General features: G+C 42.8%; 1 protein-coding gene across 1 annotated transcript; it reads right to left on the reverse strand.

Annotated features, from left to right (window-relative positions):
* Positions 1 to 11,746: 11,746 nt before the first annotated feature.
* LOC110530198 (epidermal retinol dehydrogenase 2) lies at positions 11,747 to 21,641 on the reverse strand. Its single transcript, XM_021613077.2, has 7 exons — positions 21,359 to 21,641; positions 20,628 to 20,959; positions 19,949 to 20,080; positions 19,558 to 19,657; positions 18,785 to 18,929; positions 18,274 to 18,399; positions 11,747 to 12,940 (listed from the first exon to the last, which is right to left on the reverse strand). The coding sequence occupies exons 2-7, from the start codon at positions 20,946 to 20,948 to the stop codon at positions 12,844 to 12,846; spliced, it is 921 nt and encodes a 306-aa protein (XP_021468752.2). The 5' UTR covers positions 20,949 to 20,959; positions 21,359 to 21,641; the 3' UTR covers positions 11,747 to 12,843.
* Between the last annotated feature and the right edge of the window lie 2,318 nt (positions 21,642 to 23,959).

Genomic DNA, 23,959 nt, shown 5'->3' on the forward strand with positions numbered 1-23,959 from the left:
TACCAGTATTAATGGCCAGCAGGCTCAGCCAATATCTATAATGACTATAGAGAAAGTACTCACACTTCAAGACCCTATGGACTTTTCATAAAGTCATATGGTAAGTAATGAAATACAGGTTTCTGGGTGAGTGGGTCAGTGTCTTGAGTGGGAGAAAGAATCAGTGGCGGTATCAACAGGCTGGTAGAGGGGGGCAAGGTGGGACTGGGCCAGGCACGTCCAGGTGTAAGGCCAGGGTGTCCTAATTTGCGGTCCTTCAAGCCTCAGGCATCCGGAATGAGAGAAAGAGAAAACATTAGGGTTAGTGAGAGCATGGTGTGGTATCCCGGGAGGTCTACCCCGGGGGTTGGTGATAGAGGGGAGGTATATGCCGCGAACTTGGCTCCCTCTGCTGGGGGTACAAGGGCTGGGCACCCCAACACGCATGGCTCCAAGTAGAGGTAATTAGGGGAAAGTGCCAACCAGCCGTGGAGGCCACATAAAATGAGCACTGTGGCACACTGTGGGAGAGAACAGAGAGACCGACACAGAGCAGAAGCTGGGAAGAAGGACCAAGCCAAATCTACATGATTTCATTGTCATGTTTATTGTATTGCCTAGTAAAGTTGTGTTTGCTGACTGGAACGTCTCTGTATTAATCTCTGCACTCTCAACCCAACACCCCAAGGTTTACTACATATGGTGGAGAATGCAGGCATCTCAGAAGCTTTGGGTGTGCTGTGGGTTCGAGCCTATGGAGATTGCCATGGAGGAACTGGTGGCTCAGTTTATCCTCAGCCAGCGGAAGCAACAGGCTCTCCAGGAGCAATTACTGGAGGAGCTGCACCAACAAAACCTCAGACTGGTAGCGGAGGTAGCCCAGTTGAAGGCTGGGAACTCTCAGGAGTCTGGCCCGAATCAATTCCTGGTTAAGTTAATGGAGGAAGATGGCATGGACCTTCGAGAGGATGGCCCAAGCCCAAGTGGGCCAGCCTGTTAGTCCCCTATCTCTCCGGGAAGGTCCAGAAGGCCTACTTCAACTTGAAAGCCGACCAGGCCGCAAATTATGAGGGACTCAAACGTGAGATCCTGAGCCGTTATGGATTCCGCCTCGCACGCCATTCACAACTGGTCCATGACTGGGCCTTTGTCTCTACCCTCTCCCCCCATGCTCAAATGAGCAACCTGGTGCTCCTGACCAAGGGCTGCTGGCTACTAACCGACGTACCGTCCCTCCCGATAATCGATAAGGTCGTCCTGGATCGATATCTTCGGGCCATGCCATACAAGAGGAAGATGCATGCAGAACCCCCAGAGCCTGGAGGAAATGCTGACCGCAAGGGAAAATCACCAGAAGACACAGGACCTGCTGATAGGGGCCCGGGCGGAGAGTGGACACGGGGGGTGAAGTGCTATGAGTGCGGTGAGTCGGGACACCTTGCGTGGAGCTGCCCGGCCGAGAGGAGGCCATGCCCTCCGCATCCCCCAGCTCTGGGCTAACCCGGATGGTGAGTTATGTCACCTCCTGTTTTGCGCACACCGAGACGGCCCCTCCGATGGTTCCTGTACGAATCGATGGCGTTGACACCAGCACTCTGCTGGACACTGCCAGCATGGTGACCCTGGCCCACCCGCAGTGGCTCACACGAGAGGGGAACGATGAATCGGGGGACGAGGAGATGACAGTGTCCTGTGTACACAGGGACACAAAGAGGGACGCAACCGTGCCGGTGAGGATAACCACTCCAAGGGGGGAATGCCAGATGTGTGTGGGGGCTGTTCCTAACCTGCCTGTGCCTATTTTCCTCAGTAGAGATTGCCCCCTCTTCCAGGCACTGTGGAGGAGGGACCGGAGGAGGCGCGCACTCGAGGTAGGAAGGAGAGGAACAAGGACAGTCGCCTGCGCAAACCACGCCCTGCCGCGAGAGGTGTCCACTAGGCCCGAGTCGTACCCGGAGGAGGGAGACGACCCCACTCTGAGAAGCAAGCCATTGTTCGAAGAAGACCTCGGCTCCCCTTTATGGAGGTGGAGGCCCCAGACGGACCTCCCGACATGGGAGTCCTCACGGGCCAGTTTGGGATGGCCCAGTTAGAAGACCCCAACCTCCAGAACCAGAGGTGCCAGGTGATTGCGGTGGATGGCTTACTGTTACCTGGGGTACGTGAGTGGCGCTAACCCCACTTCGCCATCAAGCATAATTTATTGTATCAGGTAGTAAAGCACAATGGGGAAACGAAAGACTTGTTACTCATACCCACCCAGTGTGCTAGGACTGTCTTGCAGCTTGCCCTCACCCACCTGCTTGGGGAAACACCTGGGGATGGAGAAAAACGGGGAGCGGATCGGGAATCCGTTCCATTGACCCGGAGTCAAGTGCGCCATAGAGGACTACTGGTTGGGGCCCCTGGGGGTACCCTGGTGCACGAGGTACCCCAAGCGCCCACCAGGTTCTCCCCCTTTGCGCTCCTGTATGGCCGTCGGTCCCGCGGACTGCTGGACCTAGCCAAGGAGGTCTTCCACCCCCTTTGCAGCGTGGTGGAACACGTGGAGGAGATGAGGGAGAGGATGACGGCGATGTGGCCAGTGGTGAGGGAGCACATGTCTCAGGCGCAACACGCCCAGGAGCGCGTATACAACCGGGGGGCATAACCACGAGAGTTTCACCCGGGTGAGAGGGTCTTGGTGCTGATCTCCACATAGGAGAGCAAATTCCTGGCTACATGACATGGGCCCTAAGACATCGCTGAGCGGGTAGGCAATGTCAATTATAAGGTCTGTCAACCAGGGCGGAGAAAAGTGAATTTACTGAAGAAGTGGCACGCACGAGAGGTGCTGGGCATAATGTGAACCCGGCCACAGTAGAACACGCCCTCTGTCGAAGTTGCCATGGGGGAAGACCTCAGCCCGACCCAACGACAAGAACTCAGAGTTGGTCCAGCAGCCGTGTTCTTTGAGGTGCCGGGGCGCACGGATCTCGTGGAACAACAAATCCACACACGTCCGGGAGAAAAAGTGCGGGAGAAAAAGTGCGTAAATGGCCATACTGGATAACAGAAGCCCGGAGGGCGGCGGTCCAGCGCTAAGTGACAACAATGCTAGAGATGGAGGTACTGGAAGAGTCCCACAGTGAGTGGTCTAGCCCTATAGTGCTGGTACCGAAACCGGACGGAACCGTCCGCTTCTGCAATGACTTCCGGGGCCTGAACGAGGTCAGTAAATTCTACGCCTACCCCATGCCCCGGGTGGATGAACTGATCGACCGCTTGGAGAAGGCAAGATACATCAGCAACTTGGACCTAGTGAAGGGGTACTGGTAGGTGCAGCTGGCAGAGGCCTCCCGGGAGAGGATGGGAGTGCAAACTGTGCTACGTGGAGTTACCTGGGCTATCAAATCGGGTGGGGAAATGTGAAGACCATAGTACACCACATACATTGGGGGTTGAGAATAATCAAGTGTTGCTGTGGACACACACCTGTTTGACCTTGCTGTTATACTGTAGGCCTACTTGTGTTATTTTTTTTAGTCAATTCAGGTAGCATTTAATCTCCTGCATTTGTGTTAATCATGGCAGACAGAATTGTAAATAAAGAGATGTGCAAAAGGATAATCAGCTTCTGTGTCTTTGGATCCTTTCTCCTTAATACATTTTTTTTGTCAGCCAGGCCCATCTTTTCAAAGAAAAGCCATTTATTTCAATCTCTAGTTGAACAAGGAGTCTATTGCTTCAGTCCTTGTACAGTTTTCACTTCTTGTTACCTGGTAGATAACCACAAGGAGAATAAGATGAGGAAACAGTCCATGTCAGCCAGACCATATTTTTAAAGAAACACAATTTATTTAAATCTCCAGTTCAGTAAAATAAATCGTTTTGTTCTGGTCACAAAATAATCCCGAAATTTGCGGCAAACAGCGCCACACTCAGGCAGAAAGCTGAATGTTCTATTCTCAGCCAGGTTCATATTTTCAAACAACATTTGAGCAAAATACGTAGTTTTGTTATGATCACAAGAAAACCCTTATAATTCAGGGAAAGAGCCCCACGGCCAGGCAGACAAATCTGGATCCCTGCGCAGTCTTATTGAAGATCTTGATCACTTTTCAAGCCTACCTGGACTAAAACCTAATTATGACAAGTGTACCATATTACGTGTTGGATCGCAAAAAAAGTGTTTTACACTACCTTGCAGTTTGCCAATAAAATGGGCGGATTGTGAAGTAGACATTATTGGTATTCACATCTCAAAAAATATAAATGAATTTACCACAATCAATTTCAATAGAAAGTTGGTAATAATATATAAGATTCTGCAACCATGGAGAGGTAAGTACTTGTCTATTGGAAAACTCACATCGATTAAGTCTTTGGTACAATCACAGTTGAATTACTTACTAATAGCACTGCCTACTCCAGACAACTCGTTTTAAATCATATGAGCAAAAAAAAACTTTCTTTTTTTTTTTTGAACGCTAAACCAGACAAATTAAACGTGCCTGTTTATATAATGAATGAGTTGGGGGGGGGGGGGCTAAAATTAAAAATTAAAGATTTAAACCTCTCACTAAAAGCTTCACTCATACATAAATTATACTTAAAACCAAAATGGTTCTCCAGTAGATTATTAAAACAGGCTCATCCTTTGTTCAAAAATGGCCTTTTTGCCTTTATACAGATTACAATTTTTCATTTCCGACTAATTCAAATGAAATATTGTCCTTTAACAAGCCATACAAAGCTGGTTACAATTTCAGTTTTATCCTCCAGAATAGATATAACAAATATTACAACAAATGTCATGGTTAAACTGAAATATACTGATTTAATAATACATTAAAAAAATTATGGAAAAAATTTTGAACATTTTTATTATATTTATTAATGATATAACTCCTCCATTTCTATTCATGATGTCACATATGCAGCTATCGAAATATATGGGAATATCTGATCAATCCAAATTTACAGCCAACTGATTTCAGAATTACCACAAAACTGGAGGCAAGTGGAAAAGGGAGAAGGTAGGGAGGGAACTTGTTCGCCTGCCATACATTTAAGATACAAATAAGCTGAAAGAAATTGGCATAAATAGACCAATATACCCAAAAATGTTGACGGCAGCGTTTTACAGGTTGCAAAATAAATGGGAAGAGATTTTCGATGTAGCGATTCCATGGCACAGTGAATGGGTACAAAAAAAAACATTTGATTCAACACTTAAGAGTTTTCAATTTAAATTATTATATAACATTTTTGCCACCAACAGAATGCTATATATATGGGGCATACACAGTGGCGACTCTAGCAAGTAAATCTTGGTGAGGCAAAAAAAAAAGTAGTATGGTTGCCAGCAAAGCCACTACACAACACAATACTAAACAATACATTAATTGCACTATGACGGTGACAAATGGTGCCCACAAACTGTTAGGGTCTACATAAAGCTGTCACAACACCTTGTCACTGCTATGCAGGGCTATCAGCAGCGTATTGTCTGCCAGCAGTTCATTCAACCTAATTTCTGTCTTTAAAAAAAACATAGCTGACTTGCTTAAACAAATGTGGTTTCTACTGACAATTGAGATGTACAAACTATGGCATAAGAGGACAACAAGCGGATCAGAGGCAATCCGTAATTTCATTTAAGACATTAATAATATAACTATTTGTTCAGCACTTTGAAATGTACTGCGACAAAATTAAGAAAATGGGTTGTTTGATCTTACCATGTTCTTCCTGTACACCAATTCAGAACCGTAGGATAAATGAAAGGGGCATATGAGCAGACAATGAAAGCTCTTATAATATTTGATGATTACATTTCTCAAAAACAGGTTATCGGCAACATGTGCACCAGCAAGTTAGAACAGTAGGTGAAATTAAGAGGTGAAAATAGACCAATTTATTGGGCACATGGGCTACTAATAGCTTACTACACAACATACACTTAGTGTTACTTTCTTAGCTACAGTATAGATATCTCCCTGGCATATTACATAATTTATGCAGCAGCATACAATACATTTTTGGACCTTGTTGTGCTGTGCTCACTTGAACAGGAAGGTGGCGCGGCAGTCCTTTGTGGGCATATTTTTTCATCAAAGTCTGGCATTCTCTGGATTTATGGTGCTTTCAAGACAACTGGGAACATGGAAGAAGAAATATTGCCAAAACATCAGTGAGCTTCAGGTCATAGCTCTTGAAAAAGACCTGAGTTCCCAATTTACAATTCCGAGTTGGATGAAAGTTCAAAAAGTATGTTCACAGTCGTAGCTTGTTTTTCCCCGAGTTCCCAGTTGTCTTGAACTCACTAAAGTCAGATTTTGCAGTTCAGAGTTAACAGTTGTTTTGACCGCGACACAAATCATGCTTCATTGACAGCATGGCCAATGTTGAATGTTTATCATTTAAAACTTTAAAATTAAGGGACTTTTTTTCCGACTTGGGACCACACAGCCACTCCACTGAATAGTAGGCTAATGATTGCTTTGCAATGCTTGCAGTTAGCCACTGATTCCTTCCAAACCACTCATTGTTGAATTTGCGATTTCCAACTTGTTGTGTAATGTTTATGGCCGATGAGCACTGATACATTTTATGTATAATTTCTCTTCATATGAAAAGGATTAAAAAGGATTTGCCCGTAGATTGTCGACTTGAGTCATGATGATGACTGCTAGCTAAGATTTTGAAAGTATGATGACATAATCAGTCCAATCAAAGCTACTGTAAGTAGATATAACATGATTTGATGTAATTGTATCTGTGGCCAATGACCTTGAGCCTTATTGGATGGGCACTTCTAATGTAACTCTATGGCAGCACCCAAGGGGCTTACATTTTCGAGCTCTCCCCTTAGACTTGGTGGTGACGTAGTGTTCCCATGAGTGACAGAACACTGAGCCAATCATGGCGCAACACTCCGTATTTTCTGATGGCTTGCCTCACCACCACAGAAAGCACTGAGCTAGGCTGAAACACCTGCATTTTGGAGCTCCTTTACTCAAGACAACAAAAAAGAGACCATGTTTCTATGCGGCTTTATTAAGTCAATTATATATATTTTTTTACATTGTTTGCAAACTGAAATGTGACACGTATTAATGTCAAAATAACATGCAAAACAGGCAAGCCCCCACCCAAAAAACTCTATTTTTTTTAAAACAAATTTAGCTAAAAATGGGGGGCTCAAAACAGGTGGGGCTCCACCTGCCCTGAATGACGAGTCGCCACTGGGCATACAACAATCTCAGCTCTGTAGATTTTGCTGCGAAAGAGACAGAATCAATAGATCATTTATTATAGTATTGCTCACATATAGCTTGTTTCTGGTAAAAGGTTCAGGGATGGTTAAAAAATCACAACATGCACTTAAAATAAACCTTACAAATAACCGTGTTGGGTGATTTAGAAAGCCATAGTCAGTCAATAAATAATATAATAATACTCGTAGGAAAGGTTTTCATCTTTAGCTCACAATCTGTGGATACTATGAGATTGGAAAGGTTAAGAAATTATGTAAAACATCACAGCACATGGAAACCAAATGAGGGTGGTCTATGGTGATAGGTGGGATGGGCGGCTGAGGGGTGGGATTAAAGAGTTGATGTTTGGTAATGTATTATTGTTATGTGACTGCTTTATATAAAAGTACCATATATGTCAAATGTGTATGTAAAATGTATGTATATGTAGCAGAAAAGCTGTAAAAAATAAAATAAAAAAACATTTTGTGAGAACAATTCATTTCCCTGGCTGATATGGCTTCTACTTAGTAATACTATCAGAGTAAATGAAAAGATGACATTCACTGCTATAAACATATCTTGGAGTGCGTCTGAAAGTGGGCGTTGCAAAATAAGTGGGTGGATCAACAGCGATGGGGGTAACATTAGTGGGTGGATCAACAGCGATGGGGGTAACATTAGTGGGTGGATCAACAGCGATGGGGGTAACATTAGTGGGTGGATCAACAGCGTTGGGGGTAACATTAGTGGGTGGATCAACAGCGTTGGGGGTAACATTAGTGGGTGGATCAACAGCGAAGGGTGTAACATCAGTGGGTGGATCAACAGCGATGGGTGTAACATCAGTGGGTGGATCAACAGCAATGGGTGTAAAATCAGTGGGTGGACCAACAGCGATTGGTGTAACATCAGTGGGTGGATCAACAGCGATGGGTGTAACATCAGTGGGTGGCCCAACAGCGATGGGTGTAACATCAGTGCTCCGTTATCGGTTAGTTAGATTGACTGTAGCCAGGTGCACAGCTGGTCAGCATAATGTTTACATTGTAGGTTATGAGAACTAACGTAGCAGGATAAGATAATTTACATAGCAGGTCAAGATAATAATGTGGCAGGTTAGAAGAATGAAGTTACGTTAGGAAAAAGGTTAGGCTTAACTGAAATGCAACAGTTGTCAACAATCGACTCGTCGTGAAGCCCAATCAGCCATGCAAAACAGTCCTGAGTGGCAACAAATCTGCCAAATTAGTTGATTTGCTTTCCATACACCCACTTCTGTTGATCCTCCCACTTCTGTTGACATGCCCACTTTCAGACACACTCCATGTGTGCAGTTAGCCATGACTTGAGCGATATGCATACAGTAGCTATGTTGCCAAGGCCTTCGATGCCGTTGACCATCACATTTTTATTCAACATTTTTATTCACAATTACAAGTGGTTTGAAAAATATCTGTAAGACAGGACTCAATGTGTGACCTCTGGTGTTAAATCTAGTTTTCTGGATAGTACAAAAGTTGTACCGCAGGGGTCGGTACTGGGATCTGCTCTCTTTACTATTTATATAAATAATATTGGTCTATCTGTTAAAACTTGTAATATGGATACTTATGTATGCCATTGCCCCAACTGTTGAACAGGCTATGTTAGAGCTGCAATCTGACCTGGTTACCTTACATAAAGCCTGTGTTGGTTAAAACGTGTACTTAATGCGAGCAAGACTAAATACATGTTGTTCTTCTTGCAAGAATGTTTCAGATGGACTACATATTTATTCAATGGATGGTTCTCCCATTGATCGGGTTCCCGGCTACACATATTTGGGCATCTGCATTGACAAAGACTTAAAACATACGGATGAGCTACACTACATTACCAAAAGTATGTGGACATCTGCTCGTCGAACATATCATTCCAAAATCATGGAGTTGGTCTCCCCTTTGCTTCTATAACAGCCTCCGCTCTTCTGGGAAGGCTTTCCACCAGATGTTGGAACATTGCTGAAGGGACTTGCTTCCATTCAGCTACAAGAGTATTAGTGAGGTCGGCACTGCTGTTGGGCGATAAGGCCTGGCTTGCGGTCTACGTTACAATTCATCCCAAAGTTGTTTGATGGAGTTGAGGTCAGGGCTCTGTGCAGGCCAGTCAAGTTCATCCACACTAATCTCAACAAGCTATTTCTGTATGGACCTCGCTTTGTGCACGGGGGCTTTGTCGTGCTGAAACAGGAAAGGGCCTTGCCCAAACTGTTGCCACAAAGTTGGAAGCACAGAATCGTCTAGAATGTAATTGTATGCATTAAGATTTCCATTCACTGGATCTAAGGGGCCTAGCCCAAACCATGAAAAACAGCCCCAGACCATTATTCCTCCTCCACCAAACTTTACAGTTGGCATTATGCATTGGGGCAGGTAGTGTTCTCCTGGCATCCGCCAAACCGAGATTCATCCATCGGACTATTCATCACTCCAGAGAACACGTTTCCACTGCTCCAGAGTCCAATGGCGGCAAGCTTTACACCACTCCAGCCGATGCTTGGCATTGCGCATGGTGATCTTAGGTTTGTGTGCAGCTGCTCGGCCATGGAAATCTATTTCCTGAAGCTCCCGACAAACAGTTCTTGTGCTGATGTTTTTTTCCAGAGGCAGTGTGGAACTCAGTAGTGAGTGTTGCAACTGTGGACAGAATATTTGTATGCACTACGCACTTCAGCACTTGATGGTCCCGTTCTGTGAGCTTGTGTAGCCTACCACTTTGCAGCTAAGCTAATGTTGCTCCTAGATGTTTCCATTTCACAATAACAGCACTTACAGTTGACCGGGGCAGCTCTAGCTGGGCAGAAATTTGACGAACTAACTTGTCGGAAAGGTGGCATCCTATGACGGTGCCACATTGAATGTCACTGAGCTCTTCAGTAAGGCCATTCTACTGCCAATGTTGGTCTATGGAGATTGCATGGCTGTGTGCTCGATTTTATACATCTGTCAGCAACGGGTGTGGCTGAAATAGCCAAATCCACTCATTTCAAGGGGTGTCCACATACTTTGGTGTATATAGTGTAGTTAAAAAGCTCAAATTTAAAGTGGGATTATTTTTTTGAAATAATCTCCCTAAATAGCAGGAAGATTGCATAGTCGATTTTCCTGCCAGATATTGATTATGGTGACACCATTTACCAGATTGCAGCAGCCACTACTCTTAAACCTTTAGCTGCAGCTACCATAGCGCCATTATTTGTATCACTAGTCACAGTTTTACCACTGCATCCTGTATCAAAAGGTTGGCTGGTCCCCATTAAAGTCCCGTAGATCAATGAATCACTCCCTTTTTGTTTGCAAACCCCCACTACACAAGCTTCCAATTTACCTGGCTTCGTTGCGTCGATAAACAGCTGGACGTAATGACGTCACACCAAACAAACAACTACAGTGGCGAATAAAAATGTAGTGCTTGAAGTGTTTCCATTACGCATGAATAAATTGGCGACAGCCTACTATGCCCTCCCAACATATCCGTTTGTGGAGTTTACAGTTACGTGATGAAAAGTATTCAGCAAACAATTTATTCTAAAAAACAGTTTCCATAATTTGTCACAATGAAGTTAGACAAAATACAAATCCACCCTTGAACGGATAAAAATGTTGATCTCCGCTATTTCCATTGTTTTGTTGTTGCCTATAGTCGCTTTAGCCAGGCAAGTCATTAGCTAGGTTCTCATCCAATTTGCGACAGTTTAATGGGAATATTCTCAAATCTGCATAAAACATAGTGATTTTCCCAACAGTTTTCCATCAAATATATTTTATGATAGAAGGCTGTGCGTGATGACGTGGTGCACCATTTATTTTGCCTTTAAATTCCCCATGTACCGAATGAAAAGTACAAGTTACATGGTTTTCCATTGGATTTTTAACTGATGGTTGTCACAGAAACTGTTACATTATATAGCAAATGTGTCCACTCTGGTCTTGGCAGATGCGCTCAATCCAACCGCTCGCAGATACTGTGCGGGTAGGCTATTTATGTGACATTTTGGATAGAAGCGATATTAGTTGTATTTGTCAAACAGCAACCACCCTCGATATTTATTGGAAAGTAGCATCGAGCTCACCACGCTTTAAAATTCAAAATGTATTTAATCTGTAGCCTAAACTGCATGCTTTCCTTAGTCGTAGTGGGAGGACCACAACATATCGTGGCGCGTTTCCCAAATTTACTTCGATCGGATGGTTATTATATCAATATTTGCGCATAAAGGCATTTCCATCGCCATTTCTCGCGTAAATAGTTACCGACACAAAACGGTCCTACCATGTCGAACGAACAAATGGTCTATTGGCGATTATAAAATTGTTTACATCAGCCCGGTTGTGAATCTTTTCATGCGTCAAGTAGCATTCTTCATCCGCATGAAATTATTTGATGGAAACGTGGTTTGACACAGGATTAGAACGGGTTTTCTCCACAAGATGGGGCTATGATCACGCATTCAATATTTAAGCACATTCGGACCATGTTAGTGATTCTAGAAGCATGGGAGCCATTAGGGGAAAATAACCTGATAAGACAAATGTCTAACTTTATTTTTCAAGAGCAAACCTAAATAAGTACCTTTACTCTTAAAAGTACTTATTCAAATACCAACATTGTTACATGTAAACAATGCTATTGTGGTTATTAAAATGTAAACATGAGAAAATGTAAATAAAATTAGTTAAGTCATGCAGTCATCTCATCTTCAATGTCAAAGTAAAACATTGTACATGATTAAGCAATAAATAAATATCTGTCAGTAAATTCAAATATAAAAAAGGGGTAGGTGGTCCAGTTAAGAGAATAACAGTTTGGAAAATGAGTGTTTTTGTTTGGTACATACTATAATTTATCATAACATTCCTATTGGCGATAGAGTAAACCATATTCGATGGCTACTGTAGACAAACTAATCCAGCACACAGATAATGATCCCTTACATGACACTTTTTCCTGAGTTTCTCTACTTGGCTGTTAGATTAGTACATGCACAATATGTTCTACAACACCCATGTGAACAATTACGTAATACCCAACAATGGGTGTATAAAGAAAAACACACAACAAAAAAAAAGTGCATCGACAATACAAACCCTTCCAATGTTGCTTCAGGCCAAAGCATTATAAAGTGTGTGTGTGTGTGTGTGTGTGGGGTGGGGGGGGGGGGGGGGGACAGTATCCACTGAATGATAGTGAAAAAGGAACCACATTTTTCTATTGAGCCTGTGTCAGTGTAAGGAGATAACATACAGTGTGAACTTCATGACGTGACTATAACTCGTGAAAACATTTCATATTGAGTGTGTCGATCCAAAAAGCACACTCAAGTCTACTTGTGTTGATGCTATGAAAATACATATTGAGGTCATACATTCGTTACATATTTAGCAGTATTTTATTACCTTATATAGCCTACACGTATCCCTCGTCTGCCGATGTAAACTAGCACGTAGGCTTTGTCATACACTAAAATTAGTTAAAGAAAGAAACATTTAAGGGGGAAAAAAAAACATGATATGCCGTATTAATCACCTTTGAGTCTGAGACAAAATGTACTTAGTATGTGTGGTTGCTCTCGTCTTCTTCACTACGCCTCTTTCTTGACGCGTCCTTTGAAGGCATCCATAAAGTTGAACGCTCCCAAGTACATCCCCAGCAGATTCCCAGTCTTAAAGGGTAAAATCCTGTGAAGGTGAGAACAGTCAATTAGGCTAAATATTAGCAACGATCACTGCAACACACAACTTAAAGCCTATGAGAACAAACTAGTGTCTGGAATTGAAACAGTCAGAATGACTTCATTAGAACAACCTACAGCAAGTCATTTAGACAATCTGGTAATCACAGTGGGAATAAATTAAATCTTAATTAAAAACAGAAAACTGATGAAAATCCAATAAATTATTCAGAGCATAATAAATGCTGTTTGAATGTCTTCCGGTCCAGCGACAAAACGTATTTCAAAGGGCATAATAACCCCATAACTGCACTACTAAATATGTTAATAACAAGAGAAGCCATTTCATGTCTTAGTCAGTCTAATTGGTGGTGAGTGATTATGTCTTCTATATTAGTCATGGGTGTATTGTGTTGTATTCAACATGAAGCCAACAACTCACACTCAAAGGCCTCAAGGAACAAATGTAGCCATGCAAATCGTCCCAAATTAAGACAAATCGCCAGGACCTGGCCAAATTTCTGAAAGCGTTCGCGCTACCACACCTGTCTCAAGGACATTTCCATAACACAAAAAGGCTTTGGTGTAGATTTAAATGTTGAGGTTGCAGATAATTATATTCAGCTGCAGTCCAAATCAGGTGTAGGTCTGAATAAATCTGTGTTGTCTCCAGATAAATAAAGTCTTGCCGCCCACTCAACCAGGTGCTGCTTTATCAGTGACTGAGCCGTAATTGGCATCAATGCATAAGTAGCCTTGGTGTTTACCGGTACTTGCAAGATTATGGAAATCAAAAGACAAGGTGTTGTGAATGATATCACATTGTCTGGAATGCTTGGCAACCCAGCTCAACTAAGTTGAACTGTGTGCAGTGAAAAACCATCAATGTCCCTTCTCTTTCTGACTACCTATAAAAGACAAGCACCACTATTTCCCACTGTCGCGAACCCCAAGGCTATAAATTCCTACCACCAGCAGAGTTTGTCGTGAATGATGTGATTTGCATCTCTGGCATTTAGCCTCCACTCAGAGGAATCCCTAGGCAAACCATGAGATCATTTGAAATACAATAGCCAGGAATTTCTCTAATCCGGGACAGCAACCTTCCAGCTAACCATAGCCAGAAGCGGCAAGCTGTTTTCGTGGTGATCTATAAAACGCAGGGCGGCAGAGTAGCCTAGTGGTTACAGCGTTGGACTAGTAACCAGAAGGTTGCAAGTTCAAACCCCCGAGCTGACATGGTACAAATCTGTCGTTCTGCCCCTGAACAGGCACTGTTAACCCACTGCCGTCATTGTAAAATAGAATTTGTTCTTAACTGACTTGCCTGGTTAAATAAAGGTTAAAAAAAAATATTTGCAAATCAAAGGTTTTTTTAACAACCACACGAGGTGGTTGTATTTGCATTCAAATAATCGAAGTTTATAGCCTACATTTTTCATTTGTTTTATATACTCTATGCTACGCTTGAGTCATTTAGCAGACACTTATTAAAAATCGGTCACACACTACATATTTAGCAGATGTTATTGCGTGTGTAGTGAAATGCTTATGTTCATAGATACTACTGCATTGTCGGAGCTAACAAGTCACAACAATAGACACAGATCTAAAAGTAAAAAGGAGGGACTTAGTTGGTGCATTCATTTTAATATTGCTAGGTGGGACAACCACATCACAGGCATAGAAAGTAAAAATTCTTATTAATAAAGCTATAGGTACAGTCAGAGCTAAGGGGGGGGGGGGGGGGCTTTTTTTTAACCTCCCGTTTGTTGCTTTGTTAAAGAGATGACACGCCCTAAACAGCGTTGCTCATTGACTCATGCATTCGAGCACCAGATGTTCCAGACGACTGTGATTGTGCTGTCAATAGCCAATATGATCAAGACATTTAAGCAGGTCAACATTCACAAGGCCGCGGGGCCAGACTGATTACCAGGATGTGTATTCAGCATGTGGAGACCAACTTGCAAGTGTCTTCACTGACATTTTCAACCTCTCCCTGACCAAGTCTGTAATACCTACATGTTTCAAGCAGACCACCATAGTCCCTGTGCCCAAGAAAGCAAAGGTAACCTGTCTAAATGACTACTGCCCAGTAGGACTCACATCAGTAGCCATGAGGTGCTTTAAAAAGGCTGGTTATGGCTCACAACACCTTCATCCCAGAAACCCTAGACCCACTCCAATTCGCATACCGCCCCAACAGATGACGCAATCTCAATCGCACTCCACACTGCCCTTTCCCAGGTGGACAATAGGAACAGCTATGTGAGAATACTGTTTATTGACTACAGGTCAGCGTTCAACACCACAGTGCCCAAAGCTCATCACTAAGCCAAGAATCTTGGGACTAAACACCTCTCTGCAGTGTGGTGCCAGGACAACAACCTCACCCTCAACGTGATTAAGACAGAGCACGCCCCCATTCTCATCGACAGGGCTGTAGTGGAGCAGGTTGAGAGCTTGAAGTTCCTTGGTGTCCACATCACCAAGAAACTATCATGGTCCAAACACACCAAGACAGTCGTGAATAGGGCACGTCCACAACTTTACCCCTCAGGAGACTGAAAAGATTTGGCATGGGTTCAAAAGTTTTACAGCTGCACCATCGAGAGCATCCTGAACGTTTGCGTCACCGCCTGGTATGGCAACTGCTCGGCATCCGACCATAAGGCGCTACAGAGGATAGTGTGTACGGCCCAGTACATCACTGGGCCGTACGTACATCATCTTTGACATTGTCAAAGACTCCAGTCACCCAAGTTAGACTGTTCTCTCTGCTACCGCACAACAAGCAGTACCGGAGTGACAAGTCTAGGTCCAAAAGGCTCCTTAAGTTTCTCCCCCTAGCCATAAGACTGCTGAACAATTAATCAAATTGCCACCAGGACTATTTGCATTTTTACACTGCTGCTACTCGCCGTTTTATTATCTATGTCTAGTTACTTTAACCCTACCTACACATACAAATTACCTCGACTGACCTGTACCCCCAAACATTGACTGTACCAGTACCCCCTGTATATAGCCACGTTTTTATTTAGTGTTTATTTTTTACTTTATTTAGTAAATATTTTCTTAACTCGATTTCTTGAACTGCATTGTTGGTTAAGGGCTTGTAAGTAAGCATTTCACAGTATACATGTTGTATTCGGAGCATGTGCCAAATACAATTTGATTTTCAGGTGTGTGACAGTGATTAACTGCTTATTTTCTCCCTATAAGTCCGGGTGGTATCGGACACTTGAGATGGATAACAAGAAGAATACCTTGTTATCTATCAACAGGCCAATCGGTCAGTTGGAGTTGATCTCAATCTCCAGATGGGGGACCAGCAAGGTCTGGTTTGCTGAAGATCAGGCTGAGCCAGGACACCAAGCTCCAGGACAGACTTGTAGGTGTGCTCAGAATTTTATGTAGCCATTGCTTTTTCCGGGAAAGAGCAAGAGACATTCAACTTTGACCCAGTTGTTGCGAGCATTGTATCCTGACGTGACATCATGTTCAAAATTCCTCCGCTCAGAACTTTAACACGAGGCGTTTATATTACATTTAAATTCTTATTGGAAATCTGACATCTGTCTTTTCAGACTTTCACAATAAATGAATATAAAATATAGGGGGTTGGGGAGGGAAATATGTTAAGTGTGTAATTCCTTAAGTGTGTAATACTTTTACATTTGTAGCTTAGGTGTCTGGTTGTAAGGGTGCCAAGGACCTGAAGTCAACAGTGTAGCAGATGCTACCTTGCATCCTGTCAAACCGGCTTGACATTGCCACAACTTGGACTGGTGCAGGGGATAAGGCATGTTTCAATTACTTGTTTCTAAAGATGAATTCTTCAAAGTACCTTGGTTTTTACTTGTGTAAGACCTTGTGCAATTCAAATGTAACTCAAATGTTCTTTGTGTACAGGAACCATTCGTAAGAATCCTGCAACCTGGGATGCCACAGATAAGGGGGGGGGGGGGGGTCCAGATTCAGGTCACCCGTTACCTGAAAGGGGCCTCCGATCATGATGACGGCACACTGGGGAGAGGGAGCTGCTACAATGAGGGTCAGCATTAAGACTCAGCCCACCTATCCCAAAGCCAGCCTCTACCCAAAGACTGATCCAATAGACTGATCCAATAGCTGAACCCAAGGGTGACTTCTACACCCTACCACCCCCCCATTTATTTAGATTCTGTACACACTGTCACTTTAGTCTACTGGACCAATGCAATGTCACAACTGCACTAAGCAGATAATGAAAGTATATGCTGCGAACAGTGTAGTTATTCAGCACGGGCAAACAATATCCGTGCTATATGCCTATCATGCCTATCAGCTATTTTAGTTTCATCCTATTTTCCTTGGTCTGCATGTTTTTTTTGTACTTGATTTAATGTAGTCTTATTTTCAGTATATTTACAATATTTATTTCATTCCTTCACTATGTAAATGTTGTTGCCATATCATTGTGAGAAGCCTGCCAAAAAATACAATTTGATTTCACTAAATGTATTTGTCACCTGTTGATCCAGGGAACCAGTACAGGCCTCCTTACTTCTAGGAAATCAAACCTTTTCTTCAAGTGGACATGGCATCTAATGCATTTTAAATAATAAAAATAAGTGGCGAAAGGGAGTAGGCATGCCGCAGGCTTGACGCAAAACCGTACTGTCGCCGGTCGGGAGAAGGGCGAGTGGGCTGCGTAAGGAAAACAGAAAGTGAACGGCATATCACGGGGCCCCGTGAATGAGGAGAGGAGCAAAGAAGCTGTTGAACAGCGCGCGACCACTCTGGAGGGACGCCGGCCTCCCGATTGCTCATTGCCAACTGGCCCACTCCCAGACAGCCTTAGCAAACTTCTTGCTTGAGAAAAACTCCTGCATTGGACCTTTAAAATCCCTCCCATACATAGTCTATTGTAATCTGACCACCTCACTCTAACTTTGGCTATCCCTGGCCTGTCCTAAGAAAACATTAAAGACCCATACTAACAGTCTAGTTTGGGCCAGGAACAGTAGAGCCAAGCCGCAAAGGATGCAATGTAACATCTAGGGCAGATATTAACCATTGAAATACTTTAATCTACTTTAGGTGGGGAGGCAGGCTAGAGAACAAGACTGAGGGCAACCTACCTTAGCAATAGTAGAGGAAACAGGTTGTCACCAGTGGGTATGACTATACTGTGCAGTTTGAGCATGTACTGTAACCACTTCTGAGTGTTGAAATGGAGTGACAATGCGTCGTGCGTGTCTGGGCAGCAGATCACTCCTTGCGACAAATAGCAAAAACTAGCATGTTATTTCCATAAGGAAAAGAAGAGTAAGAACATGAATGGATACTCACTTCTTCATGCCCATGAGAATATACATGCTCTTTGGGAGCAGAAGGTAGACCTGGTCAGTTAAAATGGCCTCAATTATCTTCGTTGCTACGTAGTCTGGATCCAGGACAGGCACCAAGAGAGGCCACCTGTGGAGTCAATAAGGTGGCAGGTAGCCTAGTGGTTAGAGCATTGGGCCAGTAACCGAAAGGTTGCTGGATCGAAATACCTGAGCTGACAAGGTACAAATCTGTCGTTCTGCCACTGAACAAGGCAGTTAACCCACTGTAGGCCATCACTGTAAATATGAAATGTTCTTAACTGACTTGCCTAATTAAATAAAATGAATATACATTAATTTTTTTAAAGTTCACTACCTCATAATATAAACCACTATCAGTCCACAATTGAAAAGGGTATATACATATGCAATGTGACCCTTGGCCTTCATAGTGTGTGTATTTTGACAATAAGGAATAAAATGACAACTTTCAATGATATCCTGTATAGCACTTCTTATGGCTGATAACTTACTTAGAATTGCAGCCATCGAACATGCCAGTGTTCATGAAGTGTGGACACACAATGGTAGTCTTGACACCATCCTTCCCCGTTGCCAGCAGCTCCAGAGCCACAGACTCAGCAAAGCCAATAGCAGCAAACTTGCTGGCACAGTAATCTATCAGGAGAGAAACACATGTGTTGGCATACAGTAGAGCGGGATAAACAAAGGTCTCAAATCAAATTGAAATCGTCACTTGATTCGTAAACAGGTGTGGACTAACAGTGAAATGCTTACTTACAGGCCCTTCCCAACAATCAGATAAAGTAAATAGAGAAATAGAAGTAACACTACAACATAGAGGATATATAAAACAGGTCTCCACATCAAGATAATGTCAACTAAATTGCACTGTCCTTGAACCATTTTCTGTAACCAAGTCAGTCTATGGAAAAGACCCTTCAGCTACAGTATATGAACAAGTTAAAAATGACTGTCACCCATTCAAGGTCAATTGATAACATCTCTATCGATCAGCTCTACGGTAGGTCTCTTGATTGTCTTAAACTCTGGGTAGAACATAATGCAAAGGCAATGTTCTGCACTATGGTTAAGGGGTGTGTAGGCTTTTGTTATTGCCCCGCCCCAACACACCTAATTTATCCAGTCATTAAACAATGATTAGCTTTCAGGTGTCTTGGTGCTGACTGGAACAAAAGCCTAGCAACACCGTTGCTCTCCAGGACCAGTATTGAGGAACATTGGAGTAAGTCATGCACACATGCATGCCTAGTGGGTGATTTACCTGCTAGTCCATTGACACCAATCATACCCGCTGTGCTAGCAACACTGACCAGATGACCATGGTTGTTGGCAGTCATCGCTGGGAGGAAGGCTTTATAAGTCTAGAGAAAAAAAGAAAATCAGGGGGAGAACTTGTACAATGAAATATGATTTTCAGTTTGTTACAGATCTGTGTTAATTTGAGGGGATGTGGGTGGAACCGCTACTACAAAGGACATAGGCCTACAATGAGGTAAAAATGTGAATGCTCTAACAAATGTATAGACCGATTTAGGATAATACCTTCTCATTTAAATGCCTGCATTGATAAAGACAGCAAGGGAGGGAAAACCGACAAGATAGTTGTGTTGATGTCAGTGTAGCAGATGTGAGCTGTAAGCGCATTAGCTCACCCAAAAGTGTGCCATGGTGTTTACTTCAATGGTTTTCTCAATGAGGGAGTCTGGCGCGTCCATGAAATTCCTGCCTGTGACGATGCCAGCGTTGTTTATGAGAATGCTCACATCCCCCACCTCTCTCTTGACCTGAACAAAAAACATGTTTAAAACATTTGTTAACATTCAGCACACCCAGTACTTCACTTTGTTGTATTTTATTAACAGATACATATTGTTGCTTCCTATATCCTGCCAGCCCATTGTTGTGGTGAGGAGGATCTTATGTGACAATGTGTTGTACTAACTAGTTAAACAGGGAAGGATCCTTATGCGTGACGGAGTTTAAAACCAGTTTTAACAGTTGAGAAACATTAACTGAATAGCATGTAAGGACTTTCATGTGGCTTTCCCTTCCCTCAGCAACAATGGACGTTTACTGAACAGAAACACTAACTCGCTTTAGGAGGGAGGTGAACCTCCATTTCAACTGTAGTATAATGAAACAGTTACTCACAAGGCAAAGCCTGCAATTACAGGTTAATGGATGCTTGATAGACCACAAGACAAGGTGATAATTACTCACCAAGGGCAAGTATCAGTGCAGGCCCCCCCTTTTATTTTTTTAAACAGCAACACCAATTCAACTAAGTACAGTCTTGATTAAAGACTAGTTGATTAGAATCAGGTGGTTTACCTGGTCAGCCACTCTGTAGACTTTAGCCTTGTCACTGCAGTCACACATGTAGTAGTGGACCCTAGTTGCCCCTTTCTCCTTCACTAGTCTTGCAGTTTCCTTCATGCCCTCCTGGTTGACATCCCATAGAACCAGAGAGACGCCCAGGCTGGCAAACTTTTCTGCCATGAGCCGGCCAATGCCGCTGCCCGCCCCCGTGATCAGGACGATTTCCCCGGTGACATTTTTCTTCTTAAATGGGATGAACAGTCTGACAAATGCCTCTATGTTGTAATAAATGGACATTAAAATCAACTGAAGGGTTTCCAGGAGGAAATTCATTTTGCTGGCCCCTGGAAAGACAGTTGTCACAATTTAAAGTTCACTTCTGTTTGTATATTGGTGAAATTGTTGCATGCTGGGTTATTCGTCGATATCCTAATAAACAATAGGCCTAGCGAATAGATTATTGCAGATGAGCGTTTTATAGCCTACCATAAACATTGCAGTTTAGTGTTCTGCTTTCGAAGTTGGCAAATGTATTTATAACTACAATCTAAAAGGACTTTTTAACCGATAAAGCGTTAAAGGTAGCCTAGACTTCTCAAATCACGCAACAAACGCAAACAACTTTTTATTCGGTGATGTAAACAAACATCCATGCTACACCGAATGATAGTACAGTACGAATAAAAAGTAAACCTAATTTTAGTGTTTCATAACGTATAAAATTGTAACCGACGCAAACTTACCTCAATAGAACATCAGCTTCAACCTTGAATATTTTGTAACAACTATCGCCTCCTTTCAGCACTGGGGGGGGGGGGGTCTTTAACCGACCTTTGCACTCCGTGTCAAGGTGCACAGTAATCGAAACAACAACAACAAAAAAGACACGCAGTGAAACAGGATTTTCTCTACTTAGATCTTCATTTAGAGTGATGAGCTCTTCAATTGGGTTTATCTGCACTTTCAGCATGGTTCCTCCTACTTATCCCTTCTGCAAATCACGGAGGCTAGTCCTGTTCCATTGATTTGTGCTGGAGCATGGCTAATTAATGTCACATGACACCCAACCAAAACTCGAGCTCCAGCCCGGAACGCCCTGCTGGATAATCCAGTTTGACCAGCTCAGACGGGTGACCGGTTTTTTAGTACAAACATAGTTCACTGTTTTATATTTTGTTTTATATGTAATGGGGGTGCTTTGGTGTGTTTGGACCCCAGGAAGAGCAGCAGCTAATGGGGATCCCTAATAAAATATAAATACTAGAATGCACAACGTCCTATTTCGAAAATATGGTTGTGCACTTTTCCTATTTTTATGTCATTCATAGGCAAACCTGTTAGAAAAATATACCGTTGAGCAACTACTATCCCGTTTTAGTTACGTAGACAAACTAGGCTAACCAGCCATCTATATCTTGTATTTATCATGACCAGATTATATTAAACTAATTCCTTGCTCAGGCCAAACGCTACACCCATGGGTGTACATTCCTTAGTATGTAGCGAACGAAAGATAGAGCAGTAGAAGAATTCAGTTTGGGCCTCGACCCCTTGGGGGCCCCCATTGATTTTGTTAAATCACTCAAGTATAATATGAAGTCACATAAAACATGGTAAAATGTGTATAATTGCAGGAAACAAGAAAACGTTCTCTGCTCCCATGGTACAAAAAGCTAAGGGATTGGGCTGGAGAAATGCAACTACTCACAAACTCTTAGATAGTGCTATAGATGCTAGGACTGACCATCCATGATATCAACAATAATTGTGTTAACCATGTTTTGAGGCTATATAGTGTTCGTTTACATTTATTTTGTTTGCAAACAAAGGAGTAAAACAAGCTTATTTTGGGGTTCTAATAGAGTGCGACAGTTGAAGAACCAGGACATAGTTATATTCTTTCAGAATCAATGGGTACATACCATTCAATTATAAGTCCAAAGATGGATGTAGCAACTGCAGATTTCCCCTTTAAAACTGCTAAATAAAATGTGTATGTCTTTGCGTCCAGTATGAAGGACTTTAGATGTAGTTTCACGACCCAATGCTAACTAGCCAATGACTGGTAGTCTACAGGAACAGTTTTCATGCCAGCTGTTCCTGTTCATCTGACACTGGGGGAGTAGGTAAATTACTTCATTGCCAAAATCTCGAATTAATATGGAGGAAATTACAGTCATTGGAGCTAATTCTTAGGCGGGCAGTCTAAGTGGTAATTTTCAAGATGGAAAAACTGTTTCAGTGTCAACTTGAACAACCAAAACCAGATAGAAAGCATGCAGAAAAGATATTTAACAATATGCATTTTTTTTAATACCATCTTTGAGAACTAACAATCAAATAAAAGCTAGACAGTCAGGGAGAATCAAACTTTTCAAATACCGGGCATTCAGGGCATATGCCAATTGATTTTTCTATAATGTTTGAGCAGAGGAACACACCCTTAACAGTAGCAAAATGCATAGAATTGCTGTATATTAGCTTAAAAACAGCTAATTAATCTTTATGGGTAAGTCAATGGGTAAAATGTGTATAAATGCAGAAAATTTGTTTCACAACAGATAAATGTTCTCTTTGCCGCCAATTGATACTGTACCTTTAGATAATGTTAAAGTTTTCACTTTCTCTTCCAATGAACAGCGGGGAGGTCAAAATTATGAAACTGTCTACCAAATCTATTAATTTTAAAATGTTGATTACTTGTACTTTCCACTATTCACCTGATGATAAGACAAGACGTGATTATTATGTTGTTTGCTAAAATATGATGGTGGTTCCTGGGTCGCTGGTATGCCTGGTTGGGGTTCCCTGGGGAAGAACAGTTTAAACACCCTGGGTAGACCATCTACCAGCTCCAGCTGGGTAGACCATCTTCCAGCTCCAGCTGGGTAGACCATCTACCATCTTCCAGCTCCAGCTGGGTAGACCATCTACCAGGTCCAGCTGGGTAGACCATCTACCAGCTCCAGCTGGGTAGACCATCTACCAGCTCCAGCTGGCTAGTGATATGATAGCATGAATGTTGGGGAGAATGAACACTCTTGTATTTGGCTCCTCCACTCTCCCCCCTTTTCCCAAGGGATGCACACATGCTGCTCAGCGTCAGCACTGTTAATTGCATGGAGTGTCATCAAGAGAGCCTTTTTTGTCTTTTTTTTATCACCCTTTAACTAGGAACAAACTAGGAACAAATTGTTATTTTACAATGACGTCCTCCCTCGGCCAAACCCTCCCCTAACCTGAACGATGCTGGGCCAATGGGCCGCACCACCCTATGGGACTCCCGATCACGTCATGTTGTGGTACAGCCTGGGATCGAATCAAGGTCTGTAGTGACACCTCTA

Source organism: Oncorhynchus mykiss, chromosome 8 (genome assembly GCF_013265735.2).
Source record: "Oncorhynchus mykiss isolate Arlee chromosome 8, USDA_OmykA_1.1, whole genome shotgun sequence".
Classification (NCBI taxonomy): Eukaryota; Metazoa; Chordata; class Actinopteri; order Salmoniformes; family Salmonidae; genus Oncorhynchus; species Oncorhynchus mykiss.

Excerpts from the sequence above, each read along its gene's own strand:
- LOC110530198 (XM_021613077.2), bottom strand. The coding sequence starts at position 20,948 with ATGAATTTCCTCCTGGAAACCCTTCAGTTGATTTTAATGTCCATTTAT. Across the intron at positions 18,930-19,557 it reads TGGTGTCAATGGACTAGCAG|ATTACTGTGCCAGCAAGTTT; the intron begins GTAAATCACCCA and ends CTCTCCTGATAG. Across the intron at positions 18,400-18,784 it reads TTCGATGGCTGCAATTCTAA|GTGGCCTCTCTTGGTGCCTG; the intron begins GTAAGTTATCAG and ends TTGACTCCACAG.